Source organism: Anomaloglossus baeobatrachus, chromosome 5, assembly GCF_048569485.1.
Source record: "Anomaloglossus baeobatrachus isolate aAnoBae1 chromosome 5, aAnoBae1.hap1, whole genome shotgun sequence".
Lineage (NCBI taxonomy): Eukaryota > Metazoa > Chordata > Amphibia > Anura > Aromobatidae > Anomaloglossus > Anomaloglossus baeobatrachus.
The window spans coordinates 489,921,864-489,937,045 of record NC_134357.1 but is presented as its reverse complement, the minus strand read 5'-3'; the positions used below and the strand labels follow the sequence as shown (position 1 = coordinate 489,937,045).

At 46.0% G+C, this 15,182-nt stretch overlaps 1 protein-coding gene across 1 annotated transcript in view; it reads left to right on the top strand.

Annotated features, from left to right (window-relative positions):
- LOC142311892 (alpha-N-acetylgalactosaminide alpha-2,6-sialyltransferase 2-like) overlaps positions 1-15,182 on the top strand; it is a 95,429-nt gene that overhangs the window by 42,882 nt on the left and 37,365 nt on the right. Inside the window, exons 2-5 of the mRNA XM_075350715.1 lie at positions 5,954-6,341; positions 13,316-13,481; positions 13,766-13,931; positions 14,019-14,157. Of these exons, the coding sequence (XP_075206830.1) occupies positions 5,954-6,341; positions 13,316-13,481; positions 13,766-13,931; positions 14,019-14,157 (859 nt within the window). The remainder of the gene's footprint in view (positions 1-5,953; positions 6,342-13,315; positions 13,482-13,765; positions 13,932-14,018; positions 14,158-15,182) is intronic.

The following is a 15,182-nucleotide window of genomic DNA, read 5'->3' as shown; positions in this document are numbered from 1 at the left end:
ACCGACTCCACCCCCTCACACCAAAAGCATGGGGTTTACCGGGTGGTACAGGAGTACGAGCGGGTCTTCAGCAAACACCCCCTAGATTTTGGGCAGGTGAAAGGGGTTAAGCATCAAATCCCCACGGGTGATCATCCTCCCGTTAAAGAGAGATACCGCCCTGTACCCCCCGCACAGTATCAGCGTGCCAAAGAAATGTTACGGGAAATGAAGGAGGCTGGGGTTATCAGAGATAGTTGTAGCCCCTGGGCAGCTCCACTAGTGCTCGTAAAGAAAAAAGATGGTACAATGAGAATGTGTGTAGATTACAGGCAAATTAACCGCATTACACATAAAGATGCTTATCCACTACCCAGAATAGAGGAGTCACTAACAGCCTTAAAGTCAGCTAACTATTTCTCCACCTTGGATCTCACCAGTGGGTATTGGCAGGTTCCCGTGGCAGAGGCGGACAAGGAGAAGACTGCATTCACGACGCCAATGGGCCTCTGCGAGTTCAACTGTATGCCATTCGGGCTCTGCAACGCCCCAGGGACATTCCAACGGTTGATGGAGTGCTGCTTGGGCCACCACAACTTCGAAACCGTGCTGTTGTACCTGGATGACGTCATAGTCTACTCCAAGACTTATGAAGACCACCTGAAGCACTTAGCAGAAGTGTTTGAGTCTTTGTCAAAATATGGCCTGAAGATCAAGCCGTCCAAATGTCACCTCTTGAAGCCAAAGGTACAGTACCTGGGTCATGTGGTCAGCGCAGAAGGTGTGGCACCTGATCCGGAGAAAGTCACCGTAATCAAGGACTGGCCAAGACCCACCACGGTAAAGGAGGTGCGGCAGTTCCTTGGGCTGGTGGGCTACTACCGAAGGTTCATTGATGGTTTCACCAAGATAGCAGCGCCCCTTCAAGATCTCCTGGTGGGCCAGCCAAAGCAGGCTAAGAAGCAGAGCCCTCCCTTTGAATGGAGCAGCCAACTAGAAACATCCTTTGTCCAGCTGAAAGGGGCTCTCACGGGAGAAGAAATTCTGGCCTACCCTGACTACAGCCAGCCGTTTGTACTGTATACAGACGCCAGCAACGTGGGCCTGGGAGCCGTGTTGTCCCAGGTGCAGGGAGGCAGAGAGAAGGTGATAGCGTACGCCAGTAGGAAGCTTCGGCCCACAGAAAGGAATCCAGAAAACTACAGTTCCTTCAAGCTGGAGTTCCTCGCTATTGTTTGGGCAGTGACTGAACGCTTCAAGCACTATCTGGCGTCGGCCAAGTTCACCATCTTCACGGACAACAATCCGTTGACACACCTGGCAACAGCCAAGTTAGGTGCGTTGGAACAGCGGTGGATGGCCCGGCTGTCTAACTTTGACTTTACCATCAAGTATCGGGCTGGCAAGAAGAATAACAATGCTGATGCGCTGTCCAGAATGCCTCACTTACCCGAATCTGGAGAAGACCTGGATGAACTCGAAGAGATAGAGTTACCGGCTTTCCATCATCAGGGTGTTTCCCAGTGTGAGCATGCTGTGGGAGTGAAGCGCTCGAGCCAACACGAGGTCTCGGTTAACCCATTACTCCACCATAATTGGGAAGAAACACAGAATGGTGACCCGGCCGTGCGATTGGTCAAAGAGAAGCTAGCGCAAGCTGAGACCCATCTTGGCCCAGACGCTCCAGAGGAAGCCCAGCAGCTGTGGAAGGAGAGGGGACGACTGTTCACCTACCAAGGCAAGCTCTGCAAGAGATATGTCAACTATCGAACAAATGAACTTGTCTGGCAGATAGTGGTTCCGCAGAGGGATGCTCCAATGGTCCTAGCAGCGTATCATGATAACGCCGGGCACTTCGGGTGGAAGAAGTTGGAGGCCTTACTCCGTGATCGGTTCTACTGGGTGCACATGAGAAAGATGATCGAGAAATGGTGCCGAGACTGTGGCCCGTGTAACTTGAGGCGGAAGGATGATGCCAGCCAAAGGTCTCCCCTACAGCCAATTGTCACGAAGCAGCCCCTGGAGTTGGTGGCCCTGGACCACGTGAAGTTAACACCAAGCCGGTCAGGCTATGTGTACGCCCTCACCATTGTGGACCATTACTCTCGTTTCCTGGTAGTAGTGCCTGTGAAGGACCAGACAGCCAGGACGGCAGCTAGAGCGTTCCAGGCATCCTTTTGTCGACCGCACGGCTATCCGGAAAGGGTACTGACGGATCAGGGTCCTGCATTCGAGGCTGAAGTGTTCCAAGAGTTCTGTAACATGTACGGTTGTAAGAAAATTCGAACCACACCGTACCACCCCCAGACCAATGGACTGTGCGAGAAAATGAACCATGTGGTTATTGATATGCTGAAGACCCTACCGCTGGAAGAGAGGAACCAATGGCCAGAAAAGTTGCCAGATCTGGTAGACTTGTACAACCACATCCCAGTGAATTCGACCAACTGCAGCCCCGCTTACCTGATGCGAGCCAGACCAGGCAAGTTGCCTGTAGACTTTGAGATGGGGACTGTGTCGCCTGAGGCGGTTCAAGAAATAGAGGATTGGGATGCAGAACGGCAGCAGCGGTACCGTAAGGTCCAGGAGTGCGTGGAAAGGAGCCTGTCTCAAGCAAGAACGAGACAAGAACAGCAGTACAATCAAACGGCCCCAGCAACTCCCTTAGCACCTGGAGAACAAGTCCTCAAGAAGAAGCGGAGGACGCATAAATTGGATGATCAGTGGGAAAACGAGCCCTACACCATTATCCCCTCCAACTTTGACAACAGTAAGGTGTGCCTCATAAGCAAGGATGAAGGCAAGACTTGTCAAGCAGTATCCAGAGACCGCCTGAAGACGTGCCCTGAGCGGTGCAAAGTTCAAAAGGAAGTGGAGGAAGTTCGAGAAGAGGGGGAAGAGATGATACAAACAATCCTCGGCAAATTCCCCAAGACTTGGACCCGCATAAATGGTGCCGTAGTGGTACCGGTCCTGACGTTCCCACAGTTGGTCGAGCCAGAAACAGAACAGGTTCCGGATCCACCCAAAGAACCGTCCGCCCCGACACGAGGTGACACGCCAGCAGTGGAACAGGAGGATCAACCCCCTGTCAGTGGTGAACCTGTCATACCCTTGGCGACTCTTAGACCACATGGGCGATCATCATGCATACCTATTGGGGTTAGGCCTACCGGTAGTGCTGAGATAGGAGACACACTAAGTAGTCAGGGACAAACACCAGAGCTACGCAGGTCCCAACGCAGCACTCGGGGACAACCCCCTCTAAGGTATAGGGAATCAAATGTATAAAGGAGAAAGAAAGAGTATTTATTGGAATGTAAATAGTTATGCGAAATGTCTGTAATGTTGTGTACAAAATGTTTTTCTTTTTCTTTGATTGTGAAAATGGACAATTGGGCCACTGGACTATGGGTGGCCAACACCTAAATTGTTCATAGTTAGCACCAGTGTGCTCGACACCCCTGAAGAAAAACCCGTCCGGCGTGCATAGAGTGGGGTCATCAATGCTCTGACGCACGCCCAGAGCCTACGTTGGGGGTTTTATCGCGGCGGGTCCCCCATGGAGCAGTGTAATGGACACCCGGCAGGGAGCCACACTGGACTCTTATAGTACTGTTTGAATTTGTAACGTTAAAGAGAATGTGCCTCCCATATTGGGATGAAATGTATGACATGTTATGTTTTGTTTCCACAGTCCGGGAGTACTGAATTTAACTAAGGGGGAGTGTGGCGCCCTAGGACCTGGTCGCCACAACAGCATTGCCCTCCCAAAGGGTTAATGCTGAGCCTGGAGGTAATTGGGAGATCCATTGGCCAGCAGGTTTAACACCCAACACAGTTCTCCCTCCGGCCAGCAGGGGGAGCTCTGAACCTGGAATTCCAGGGAGCCTTCCTCTACCTGACCAGAGGGAGGAAGTGAGTCAGTCTGAAGGGAGTAGTGAAAGTGAACAGACGCAGAGTGAGCTGTCCTGTGAATCTGGGGCCTAGAGCTGGAGCAGCTTGGCCCAGAGAAGCAGGAATAGCTGAGAGGCAGCAGAGAGACTCAGACATCGGAGTCTGTGGTTGCCAGGGTATAAAATCCGTCCCTGGTAGCCGAGTCCGAAGGGCAGGAGAGCTGCAAGCCCCTGGCCCAGAAAGATCCAAGGTACAGCTGCAGCATCAGGGCCCGGTGTAGACTCCAGCGGAGAAGCACCAGAGAGAGGGTCTGCGCAGCTACCTACAGAAAGAAGGGACGTGCCATCGGTCCCAGCAGCAAAGAGGGCCATTGCTGGATTCAGAGAAGCAGGGTCCTATCATCACAAAGCAAAGTACAGGAGTAGGCCTCATACTCAGCTGGCCAGAAAGATCATCCCAAGTACTTCCAGGCCGACCGGATCCCCATCACCACCTGTAACGGTCTCCCAGGACTGGACTGTTCCCAGAGTAAAAGAGGAAAAGGTAAAGAGACTGTTGTTTGTGCCTGGTTCTTTCCTCGCCTGTCGGCCCTGCACCGTGTTAGCCACACAACACCATAGACTTTCACGGGCACCAACGGTATCCCGGGGCATCGCTCCACCTGTGGGGAGCAGTACCATCATAGCTGTCATAACATCACCCCGGAGTTCTCCCATAACAGCGGCGGCTTAATAGCCGCATACCACAGGTGGCGTCACGAACATTAACTCTAACTCATCAGCCACATATTCAACTGACACCCACCAGGGCCACGGAGCCGGGCCCAGCCACCACTGACTACCACCGGACTAGTCCGGCCCGGCACCGGGTGTCCCATAGCCCTGGGGTGGGCGAGTCATTTTCAATGGGGTGAAAAGAGAAAGCTCCTTAAAGATCCATGTCTCAAAATTGATGGGTTTGGCCAACAGTCATCTAATATGTGCCTGAAGAGACTCTCCTTTTTAACAGAATGTAAATGGCCAAGAAAAGGTGTGCTGGCTCAATAGAAGCATACAGTGGTCAGCATCTGAAGACAAATATATAATCTTGAAGTACACAGCTATGATCAGTGAATCCAGGTTAGCTATATTGTCCTTTGATAAAGTTGGGCAAAAAGATATGTAGAACGCTGGTCTAGTGGTTACATTAGTAGCTCATGGCCTCCAGACCGCAGCCTGATAGAAGCTTACACTGGTAACCATTTGATGACATATCTATAATCTTGAAGGACTCAGCTATGATCAGTGAATCCAGGTTAGCTATATTGTCCATTGATAAAGTTGAGCAAAAAGATTCGTAGGACGCTGGTGTAGTGGTTACATTAGTAGCTTGTGGCCTCCAGACCAGAGCCATGTGTTGGGATCCCTGTCACCTTTGATTAGTAGACCTGGCACTACATTATTGTTGCAGCATTAAGCACACATGGCATAATAACAGGTCTACTAATCAGAAGTAGGCAGGTAGGAAGAGATCCAGCAGCTATCGACCATCTACGTGGACATTGGACCAGTGCCCTGGGAATTTTTTTGCTATTGGTAATCTAAAATTTACCTCTTCTGTAATCAGATGTTTGGGCTTTTCCTCAGTCCTTCCTTTGTGCTTTTTATTTACTGAAGATCATCCCACTCAGATTGACTACTGTGTAAAAGTACAAGCCCATCCTATATTTACCAGGAATTTAACTAAAGCTGTGTTCACCTACTCCAGTCCTCAGGGACCACCAACAGTGCATGTTTTCAGGATTTCCTTAGTATTACACAGGTGATGATTCAAAACACCTGGGCAATGCTAGGGAAATTCTGAAACCATGCACTGCTGGTGGGTCTTGAGGACTAGAGTTGGGGAACACTGACCTAGAGAGTTGGTTGCCCCATAGTTTGCTTTGGATTGGTTAACAAGGACTTGATGAAAGGCTAGCGGTCACCTTCATGAACCCACTAATAAGGGAAGCTTGATCAACCATTTTAGATTTTTGTAGTTATTTTGAGTGTTTTGAAGAAAGCATCCAACCTGCCTAAACTCATCTTATCTTTTACAGCCAAATTGACCTGATAGAAAACTACATTCGTTTTGAAGAAATGGAAGAAAAACAAAAGACGAACAAAGAATCTTCTACGAAGCCTCTACAACCTGATGTTGTAAAAACAACGCCCTCGCCAAAGCCAACTGAAAAGGATAGAGCATTGTCTACAATCACCAGGAAAACTACTAAAACAACCCCTAAACTTCCTAATGAGTCCATCAATTTACAAAATGAGTCTGCAATATTACAACATGTGGCCACCCAAAGACCAAATGTGGCTACCAAACCGCAAAATGTAATAACTTCAAAATCATCACCAAAAACAACGAAGAAGCGTCCACCTTCAACAACCTTTAACTACTTGGGAAATAAGTACGCGACTGATGAGACGCACTTCAATTCCGTAAGTCCAGAATTTTTAAATGTTAATGCTACAAAATATCTTTCCAATACGTGATATCAGATTTTAGTTGTTTGTTGCTCGTCAGTGTTGGTGAAGTATCTGCTTGGGTTGAAGGCATTAAAATAATACTATGGTAAGACGAGGGTGGTCAAAGACAGGGGTAACCATGATACATGGATGTGAGAGATTATGAGGTGTTTGGTGCTACTTCTTCCAAGGATTGACAGCTAAAGATGGTTTCACATTTGAATTGAAGACCTAAACCTTGTAGTCATCTTTCTTTTGCTTTTCTTGGCAAAAGCCTAATATGTTCTTCCATCCATTCTGTGCAAGAGGGTAAAGGTTCTCATACTCCCATAGTTAAAAAGGGTGATAACCTGAATAAGCCTCATCTTTTCCCTTAGCATCTATATAACTTTAATTTATGATATATACGGTACTCCCCTAAATTTATGGCCCCAGTATTCCTCATGGAGGCAACTGCTTAGCTACATGGCCACCTAGACATTATCTGGTTACACCTCTAATTAACATTGGTAATAAAGTAGTAAAAGTTTTATCTCAGTAATTAATCTTCTTTCTTTCCTATTGATACTGGTGACCATCAGCAAGCTGTTGGTGGATCACTCCACTAGAAGGTACCAGCAAGCTGTTGGTGGATCACTCCACTGGAAGGTACCAGCAAGCTGTTGGTGGATCACTCCACTAGAAGGTACCAGCAAGCTGTTGACACTTTTATTCCTTTTACTTTACACTTAACCCATAATTAAGACCGATTACCCCAGTGCAAGTGTTCTTAATATTTTTTTTTTGTAGTCACTAGGCTAGATAATTATAATTAACACTAGAAGGTGGCCCGATTCTAACGCATCGGGTATTCTAGAATTTATTGTGTAGTTAATGTATGATTTTTGTTATATATATAGATGTTGTTGTGTGTAGTTGCCAAGTGTTTATGTATGGCGCTGTAAATGTCCTGAGTGTTGTCTGGGTGTGGCGGTGTATGAGAGCGGTATTGTTTGTGTGTTGCGTTGTGTGTGGAGCGCTGTGTGTGTTGCGCGGTTTGTGTGGGTGTGTGTGGGGTGTGTGCATGTTTTGGGGAGAGGTATGTTTTGTGCAGTGTGTGTGTGTTGGAGGAGTAGTCCTGGGGGGAGAGGAGGGTAATAGGAGGAGTAGTCCTGGGGAGAGAGGAGGATAATAGGAGGATTAGTTCTGGGGAGAAAGGAGGATAATAGGAGGAGTAGTCCTGGAGAGAGAGGAGGATAATAGGAGGAGTAGTCCTGGGGAGAGAGGAGGATAATAGGAGGAGTAGTCCTGGGGAGAGAGGAGGATAATAGGAGGAGTAGTCCTGGGGAGAGAGGAGTATAATAGGAGGAGTAGTCCTGGGGGGAGAGGAGTATCATAGGAGGAGTAGTCCTGGGGGGAGAGAAGTATAATAGGAGGAGTAGTCCTGGGGAGAGAGGAGGATAATAGGAGGAGTAGTCCTGGGGAGAGAGGAGGATAATAGAAGGAGTAGTCCTGGGGGGGAGGAGTATAATAGGAGGAGTAGTCCTGGGGGGAGATGAGTCTAATAGGAGGAATAGTCCTGGGGGGAGAGGAGTCTAATAGGAGGAGTAGTCCTGGGGGGAGAGGAGGATAATAGGAGGAGTAGTCCTGGGGGAGAGGAGTATAATAGGAGTAGTCGTCCTGGGGAGAGAGGAGGGTAATAGGAGGAGTAGTTCTGGGGAGAGAGGAGGATAATAGGAGGATTAGTTCTGGGGAGAAAGGAGGATAATAGGAGGAGTAGTCCTGGAGAGAGAGGAGGATAATAGGAGGAGTAGTCCTGAGGGGGAGGTGTCTAATAGGAGAAGTAGTCCAGGGGGGAGGTGTCTAATAGGTGGAGTAGTCCTGGGGGGAGGTGTCTAATAGGTGGAGTAGTCCTGGGGGGAGATGTCTAATAAGTGGAGTAGTCCGGGGGGGTGTCTAATAGGTGGAGTAGTCCTGGGGGGAGGTGTCTAATAGGTGGAGTAGTCCTCGGGGAGGTGTCTAATAGGTGGAGTAGTCCTAGGGGGAGGGGTCTAATAGGTGGAGTAGTCCTGGGGGGAGGTGTATAGGTGCCCAATGTGTGCGGGGGGCGAGGCAGAGAGGGCACGGTGTGCGGGGGGCGTGGCCGAGCGGGCCAATGCGTGGGGGGGCGTGGCCGAGCGGGCCAATGCATGCAGGGGGCGTGGCTGAGCGGGCCAATGCGTGCGGGGGCGTGTCCAGGCCGAGCAGAGCGGCCAATGCATGCAGGGGGCATGGCCGGGCCGAGCCGAGCAGCCAGTGCGATGGTTGTCACTGTAATGACGTCATTTTGGAGCAAGACAGACAGACAGAATAAGGCAATTATATATATAGATATTGAATACAGCCATCGTAAGATCAATTAAATGCAGATATACTTGTTGGTGGTTTCTCCTAATCACAGAACAGTAAATACTCCTAGAATTTCAAATTTTTATTGATATCAAAGATAAAAAAATGTTTTGCACATAGACACAAAAAACCCTAAGGTCCTGTGCGCACTAGACGTTTTTGCTGCATTTTTAGCGGCGTTTTTTACCACGTTTTTGTGCAGAAAATGGTGTGACATTGCTTCCCCAGCAATGTCTATGGGTTTTCAGAAGTGCTGTCCTCACACAGCGTTTTTTTGTAGCTGCTTTTTTGTGGTGACCACAAAAATGCAGCATGTCAATTATTTCTGCGTTTTTCACTCATTGAGTTCAATGAGATGTTCAAAAACGCAATGAAAAACGCAAATTGCAAATATAGCTGCGTTTCTATGACTAAAAACGCAGCTATAAATGCAAGGGGTGGGTAGTAAAGTGACGTGTACAGGAGGAGGATTCCTACTGTTGGTAAACACAGAAGCGTGAATCCTCCCGGTACCGCCACCGCTGCTTCCACAACCCACCGGTGCCATGTCCGCTCCTCCGTGCCATGGTCGGGCGGGAGGTGGAGGCAGCTGTGAAATCAAAAGTGAACAGTAGAAAAAATCTTATACTCACCTGTCTGCAGACTCCCGGTGCCATGTCCGCTCCCAGCTTCTCTCCCGATACCGCCACCACCGCTCTGGCTGTGTGCAGTCTCCCCGGGCACGTCCGATGGCTGCAGGACCTGACTGTGTGATTACCTGATGCGGTCACCTGACGCATCAGCTGATCGTAAGTCTCACGGTTTTTAGCGCCTGGCCTGCTTAAACGATCAGCTGATGCCATCAGGAGACTTCATCAGCTGATTACCGGCAGCTCCTGCAGCAATTGTACGGGATAAGACTCCCGTCCGATCGCTCCAGGAGCTGCCGGTAATCAGCACGGACGTGTGTATTGTTTTGTTTTTTTTCTTTTTTTTTGCACTGATGCATCAGCTGATTGTATAAACGGCTTTTATATAATCAGCTGATGTGTGATGTGATTCAGGCCCTTGAACCTGACACATCATCTGATCGCTTTGCCTTGCAGCAAACCGATCAGATGATATTGGATCCGGATTGGACGGTGCAGGACCCTTGACCCAGGATTACTGCGGAGGGGTGTTCTGTATTTCAATAAAGATGGAGTCACTAATTGTGTTGTGTTTTATTTCTAATAAAAATATTTTTCTGTGTGTTGTGATTTTTTTATCTTTACTAGCAATTCATGGTGGCCATGTCTAATATTGGCGTGACACCATGAATTTCGGGCTCAGGGACAGCTGATAATATACAGCTAGCCCTAACCCCATTATTACCCAGCGAGACACCCGGCATCAGGGCAGCTGGAAGAGTTGGATACAGCACCAGAAGATGGCGGTTCTATGAAAGTGCCATTTTCTGGGGTGGCTGCGGACTGCAATTCGCAGAGGGGTGCCCAGAAAGCTTGGGCACCCTGCACTGCGGATTCTAATCCCCAGCTGCCTAGTTGTACCTGGCTGGACTTTTTTTAAAATTATTTCATGAAATTCATGATATAATTAAAAAAAGGGCTTCCCTATATTTTTGGTTCCCAGCCGGGTACAAATAGGCAGCTGGGGGTTGGGGGCAGCCCGTACCTGCCTGCTGTACCTGGCTAGCATACAAAAATATGGCAAAGCCCACGTAATTTTTTTGGGCAAAAAACTCCTGCATACAGTCCTGGATGGAGGATGCTGAGCCTTGTAGTTCTGCAGCTGCTGTCTGCTCTCCTGCATACACTAGTGGAGAATGAAGAACATTTTTTGCGACAAAAACACACAAAAAAACGCAGCGTGAAAAAAACACCTAGTGCGCACATACCCTTAGGGTATCATAAATCAACCAAATATATATACAAGATTATCAAGTAGTGGATAGGCTGGCGGTATGCCCAAAAAAAAGGGGGATATGTATATCACTCAGCCAATCAACTTGAAAAATATCTAGAAATAGTCACAAATCACAATTTAATTTACAGAAAACCAGAACTGGTAAGTCAATCAGTATTTGTAATGGACTTTAATATATCAACAGAATGGTTTGTCATGTGAAAAAGACTCTAGACAATACAAAATTCAATACAAATATGCACACATATAGTACTTTCAAAAAATTTTGGATAATGATAATATATATAACAAAAAATTATCGGCATCCTCTATGATCTTAATATACTTTCAGAAGGGTATGTTTATGTTGTATACAGATATAGCCCTAAGAAGATATATCCAGAGAGAGACATACATATGAATACACTGGTGTACATAAACACCTCAAATTCTCGACGCGTTTCCCCTCCTCAAACGGAGATTCATCAGGGGTATCAATAATTCAGTATGTCATAAAGATAGTGCTGTGATGATAACAATCGAGTCACATAAAAGTTGAATCGTATGCGATCGTAAGTGCCACCATCGTATTTGCGACACGTTCAATTTTGTTGAATGTGCCGCACAAACGATTAACCCCCGTTGCACGTACTTACCCGTCCATACGACCTCGATGTGGGCGGCAAACGTCCACTTCCTGGAGTGGGAGGGACATTCGGCGTCACATCGACGTCACACGGCAGCCGGCCAATAGAAGTGGAGGGGCGGAGATGAGTGGGACGTAAACATCCCGCCCACCTCCTTCCTTCCGCATTGCTGGCCGGGAGCCGCAGGCCGCAGGTAAGCTGTGTTCATCGTTCCCAGGGTGTCACACACTGCGATGTGTGCTACCCTGGGGACGATGAACAACCTGACGTTCAATTCATGAGGAATGAACGATGTGCGTGCGATGAACGTTTTACCGTTCATTCGCAATCGCACGTAGCTGTTACACACTACAATGTACCCTACGATGCCGGATGTAAAGCGGGCTTTAGAAATAATGATTGACTTACCAGTTCTGGTTTCTGTAAATTAAATTGTGATTTGTGACTATTTCTAGATATTTTTCAAGTTGATTGACTGAGTGATATACACATCCCCCTTTTTTTTGGGCATACCGCCAGCCTATCCACTACTTGATAATCTTGTGTGTATATATATATATATATATATATATATATATATTTGTTTGTTTTATGATACCCTTAGGGTTTTTTGTGTCTGTGTCAAACATTTTTTCTATCTTTGATATCAATAAAAGTTTGAAATTTTAGGAGTATTTACCGTACTGTTCTGTGATTAGGATTTTCCCTGGTTACTCCCATTCATTTTTTTCTGTGATCTATTCATTAACCTTTTGTTGGTGATTTCCAATTAAAAACTTGCTCATGCTTATTCTTTAGATCTACTCGTACATTTTTCCACCTGGAAACTTTAGACAAGCTGCTGTTTATGGATTTTATTATGTCACTGTGACTTCTAATAATACAGGGTCCTCTTAACTTACTAGGAGTTCTTCTAGACACATCCCGGGTACGTGTTTTTTCTGTAAACATGAATCACCTGGTGATACTGTATATTCACGTCCCCAGACATCGTGACACAGACAAAGAAATACAGAGAAAGCAAATAGCGTTCAAAGATTTCACGGTTTGAAGGAGAAAAGTTAAAAATTCCCACATCCTGGAGCAGAACTTATTTTCTACCAGTGACCGGGTCACTGAGAAACTCTTGCCTCACCGCCGTTACTAGGAATAGGGGAGGACAATAGCATGGTTTGGGAAAGGTAAATGTACAGTAGATGTACATCAAGCACATGGGAATGTGGGCAAAAGTTGTACCTGGGCATATGTGGACATCACATACCTAATTCAGAAGACCCCTTTCCGTAGGTGTCGGAGGTAAGGTTGGCTTTAATTGAGATGGAGCCAATTGTAATACATTGTATTGACCCAACCACCATAGTATACCATATAGTGCCCAAAAAACTGATACCATCTATGCCCATGCCAAAAGTGTGCCCAAATAACACTAACCATTCAGTAGTGACCCCTAAAGCCACCCCGGTTCATGGACTGATGTCCTGAGAAGGTGAGCCTCCTTATTAGCCAGACCGGTAAGAGCAGCTTTATTGGACTTGCCGTAGCATTACATGATCACCATTTATTTCAGTGAAGACTAAAACCAAATTTTGTTAAAAGAGGCCCCCCTTATGATTAATTGATATCACCGATGGGAAGCAGCAAATAAATCCTTCCATTCACAACCACTTTTGGTGACATTTTGTGTTTACTGAAGACTTTGTCATTCCACTCATCTCTTGCACAAATAAAGAGAATATCTCTGCCATGTTGAGTCACAGCACCCCCAAAAAAGTTGTTTCTTATTCTATGAAACCCCACTAACACACCGTTCATTGGCCACCTACATTAGAAGCTCTTCCTACCATTGTCTTAGGTCATTGAACAGACCACTGTCCAGCAAACCTAAAACTCATTGGTCATTTCAAGTCTAAGGTAAGATCCTAAAAAAACAACAAAGGAATAAGAGGGTAATATATGGGTATTAAATGGTACTTCTTCAAAAATACCAAATTTTGAAGAAACTTTGGACAACCTCTATTCATAGTCAATATGTTCTTCATATCTCCCCAGAAATGTCCAAACCGCATCAGAGATAAGCTCCGAAGCGAGGAATTCCAAGATATGTTTTTGGAAAAAATACCAGTTCTGCAGTGGAAGAAACATGCACAAGAGTCGGAATATGAAAGACTTAAGAAATACAGTGGAGCTCAAGGCTGGATGGGAGTCACCTGGAAAAGTAAGATATCTACTTCTATCATAGACCTTATGTTCTTTGTCTCCAGCTAAAAGGTCACAAAAAAACTAAAATTGTGAGTAAGATGTTCCAAAATGGACATCTATACTATTAGACTTTATCAAAGGTTCCGTAAGATACTTAAAACTCCACAGTCAGAAATTTTGAGGTGGAACTTTACCTCCTTGAGTAAATAATCTACCCATGTGACATAAACAAAGTCATGGAAGACCCCCTGATGGCAACTGGTCATCTACCTAATTGTGTTCTTGCATATATTTCCCCAGCTATTAATAAAACTCTGAATCTGCTGAACTCTACGGGAAATGCCTACATGTTCGACACCTGGAGAGGGCAGTCACCTTGTATTCGGTGTGCCGTGGTGGGTAATGGTGGCATTTTAAATGGATCAGGAATGGGACAAGAAATTGATTCTCATGACTATGTTTTCAGGTATAGTACAACTTCATATAAAAAATCCACTATGGACACTATGATTAATGCTGTTCCTCATCTTCCACTTATTGGCTTATCTTTCAGGATGAATGGTGCCATTACTAAGGGTTTTGAAAAGGACGTTGGCAGCCGAATCTCGTTTTTTTCTTTCTCTACAAATACATTGATGAACTCGTTATATGCATATGGCAAAAGTGGATTCAAGACAGTTCCCAGAACACCGGTAAGATATACACAATGGTCGGCATTGTTACCTGTAGTTTGCCATTAGGCATCTTAACGACACCCTAAAAGAGTCATGTACAGTACCCAAGATGCAAAATCTGGTGTTAACAGTCCTAAATAATGGTGTAGAACCTGCTGATCTTGGTAACTTCCCTCATCCAAACCTTTTCATATAGTCAATAAGACTAGATGACTTTCCCCTACCCACTACGATCCCTGTGATCCCTATGATTAATGTGATCCCTATTGCAATACTTATTTTGTCACACATTTTCCTTGAGAAAAAGGGGAAAACTTTGGCTCATATGGTGCTCAATTGTGACTAAAGGGGCATATGGTTTTGACCCTGCCATGCTCAAATAATAGTGATCAGAATTTTTATAATCTGTTGTCCAACCTCCTAATCCTGCGCCATTTGGTGCTATTGATACTACAGTAAGCCTGGGGAACTACTATGAGACTAGTACTAGTAGAGTATTGTAATCAGGGGCTGAACTGTAGAAGGTGCAGTCAACCAAGGTACCCAATGACAAGTCAGACACATTAGAGGACAAAAGGTCAACTGTGGAGGTCGATTGTTCAACTCATACCTCCAGCGGCAACCATGGTCACCACTTTGATGCATGACTAGAAGAGATTTTGCATGTGAAAAGGATATTTAAGAGTGGGACACGGATATTCAAGGGTGAGCTTGTCATATAAACCCATGTATCAACCATCACCACTAATTTGGAGGGGACGTCACTTGAGTTTTTCCTGAGACCATTCAGTGATTGTAGTGGTCAATTTGTCATTCCATTAAAGATAATGATTCTAGCTACTAGTTCTTTTAGATTTTTAAAGGAGCTTGCTGAAAAACTGAAACCTTATACAGTATATGATCCTTAGTCCAGGGCCTGGGAGACTCTTTTGTACTTTGTCATATTCCGCTTCTGAGGAGCCTCTTAATGATTTGCATATTTAGGTAAATTAGATTGTACGCTTAGTATTGCGTCCTTACCAAATTTCCAACTATAAACCTTC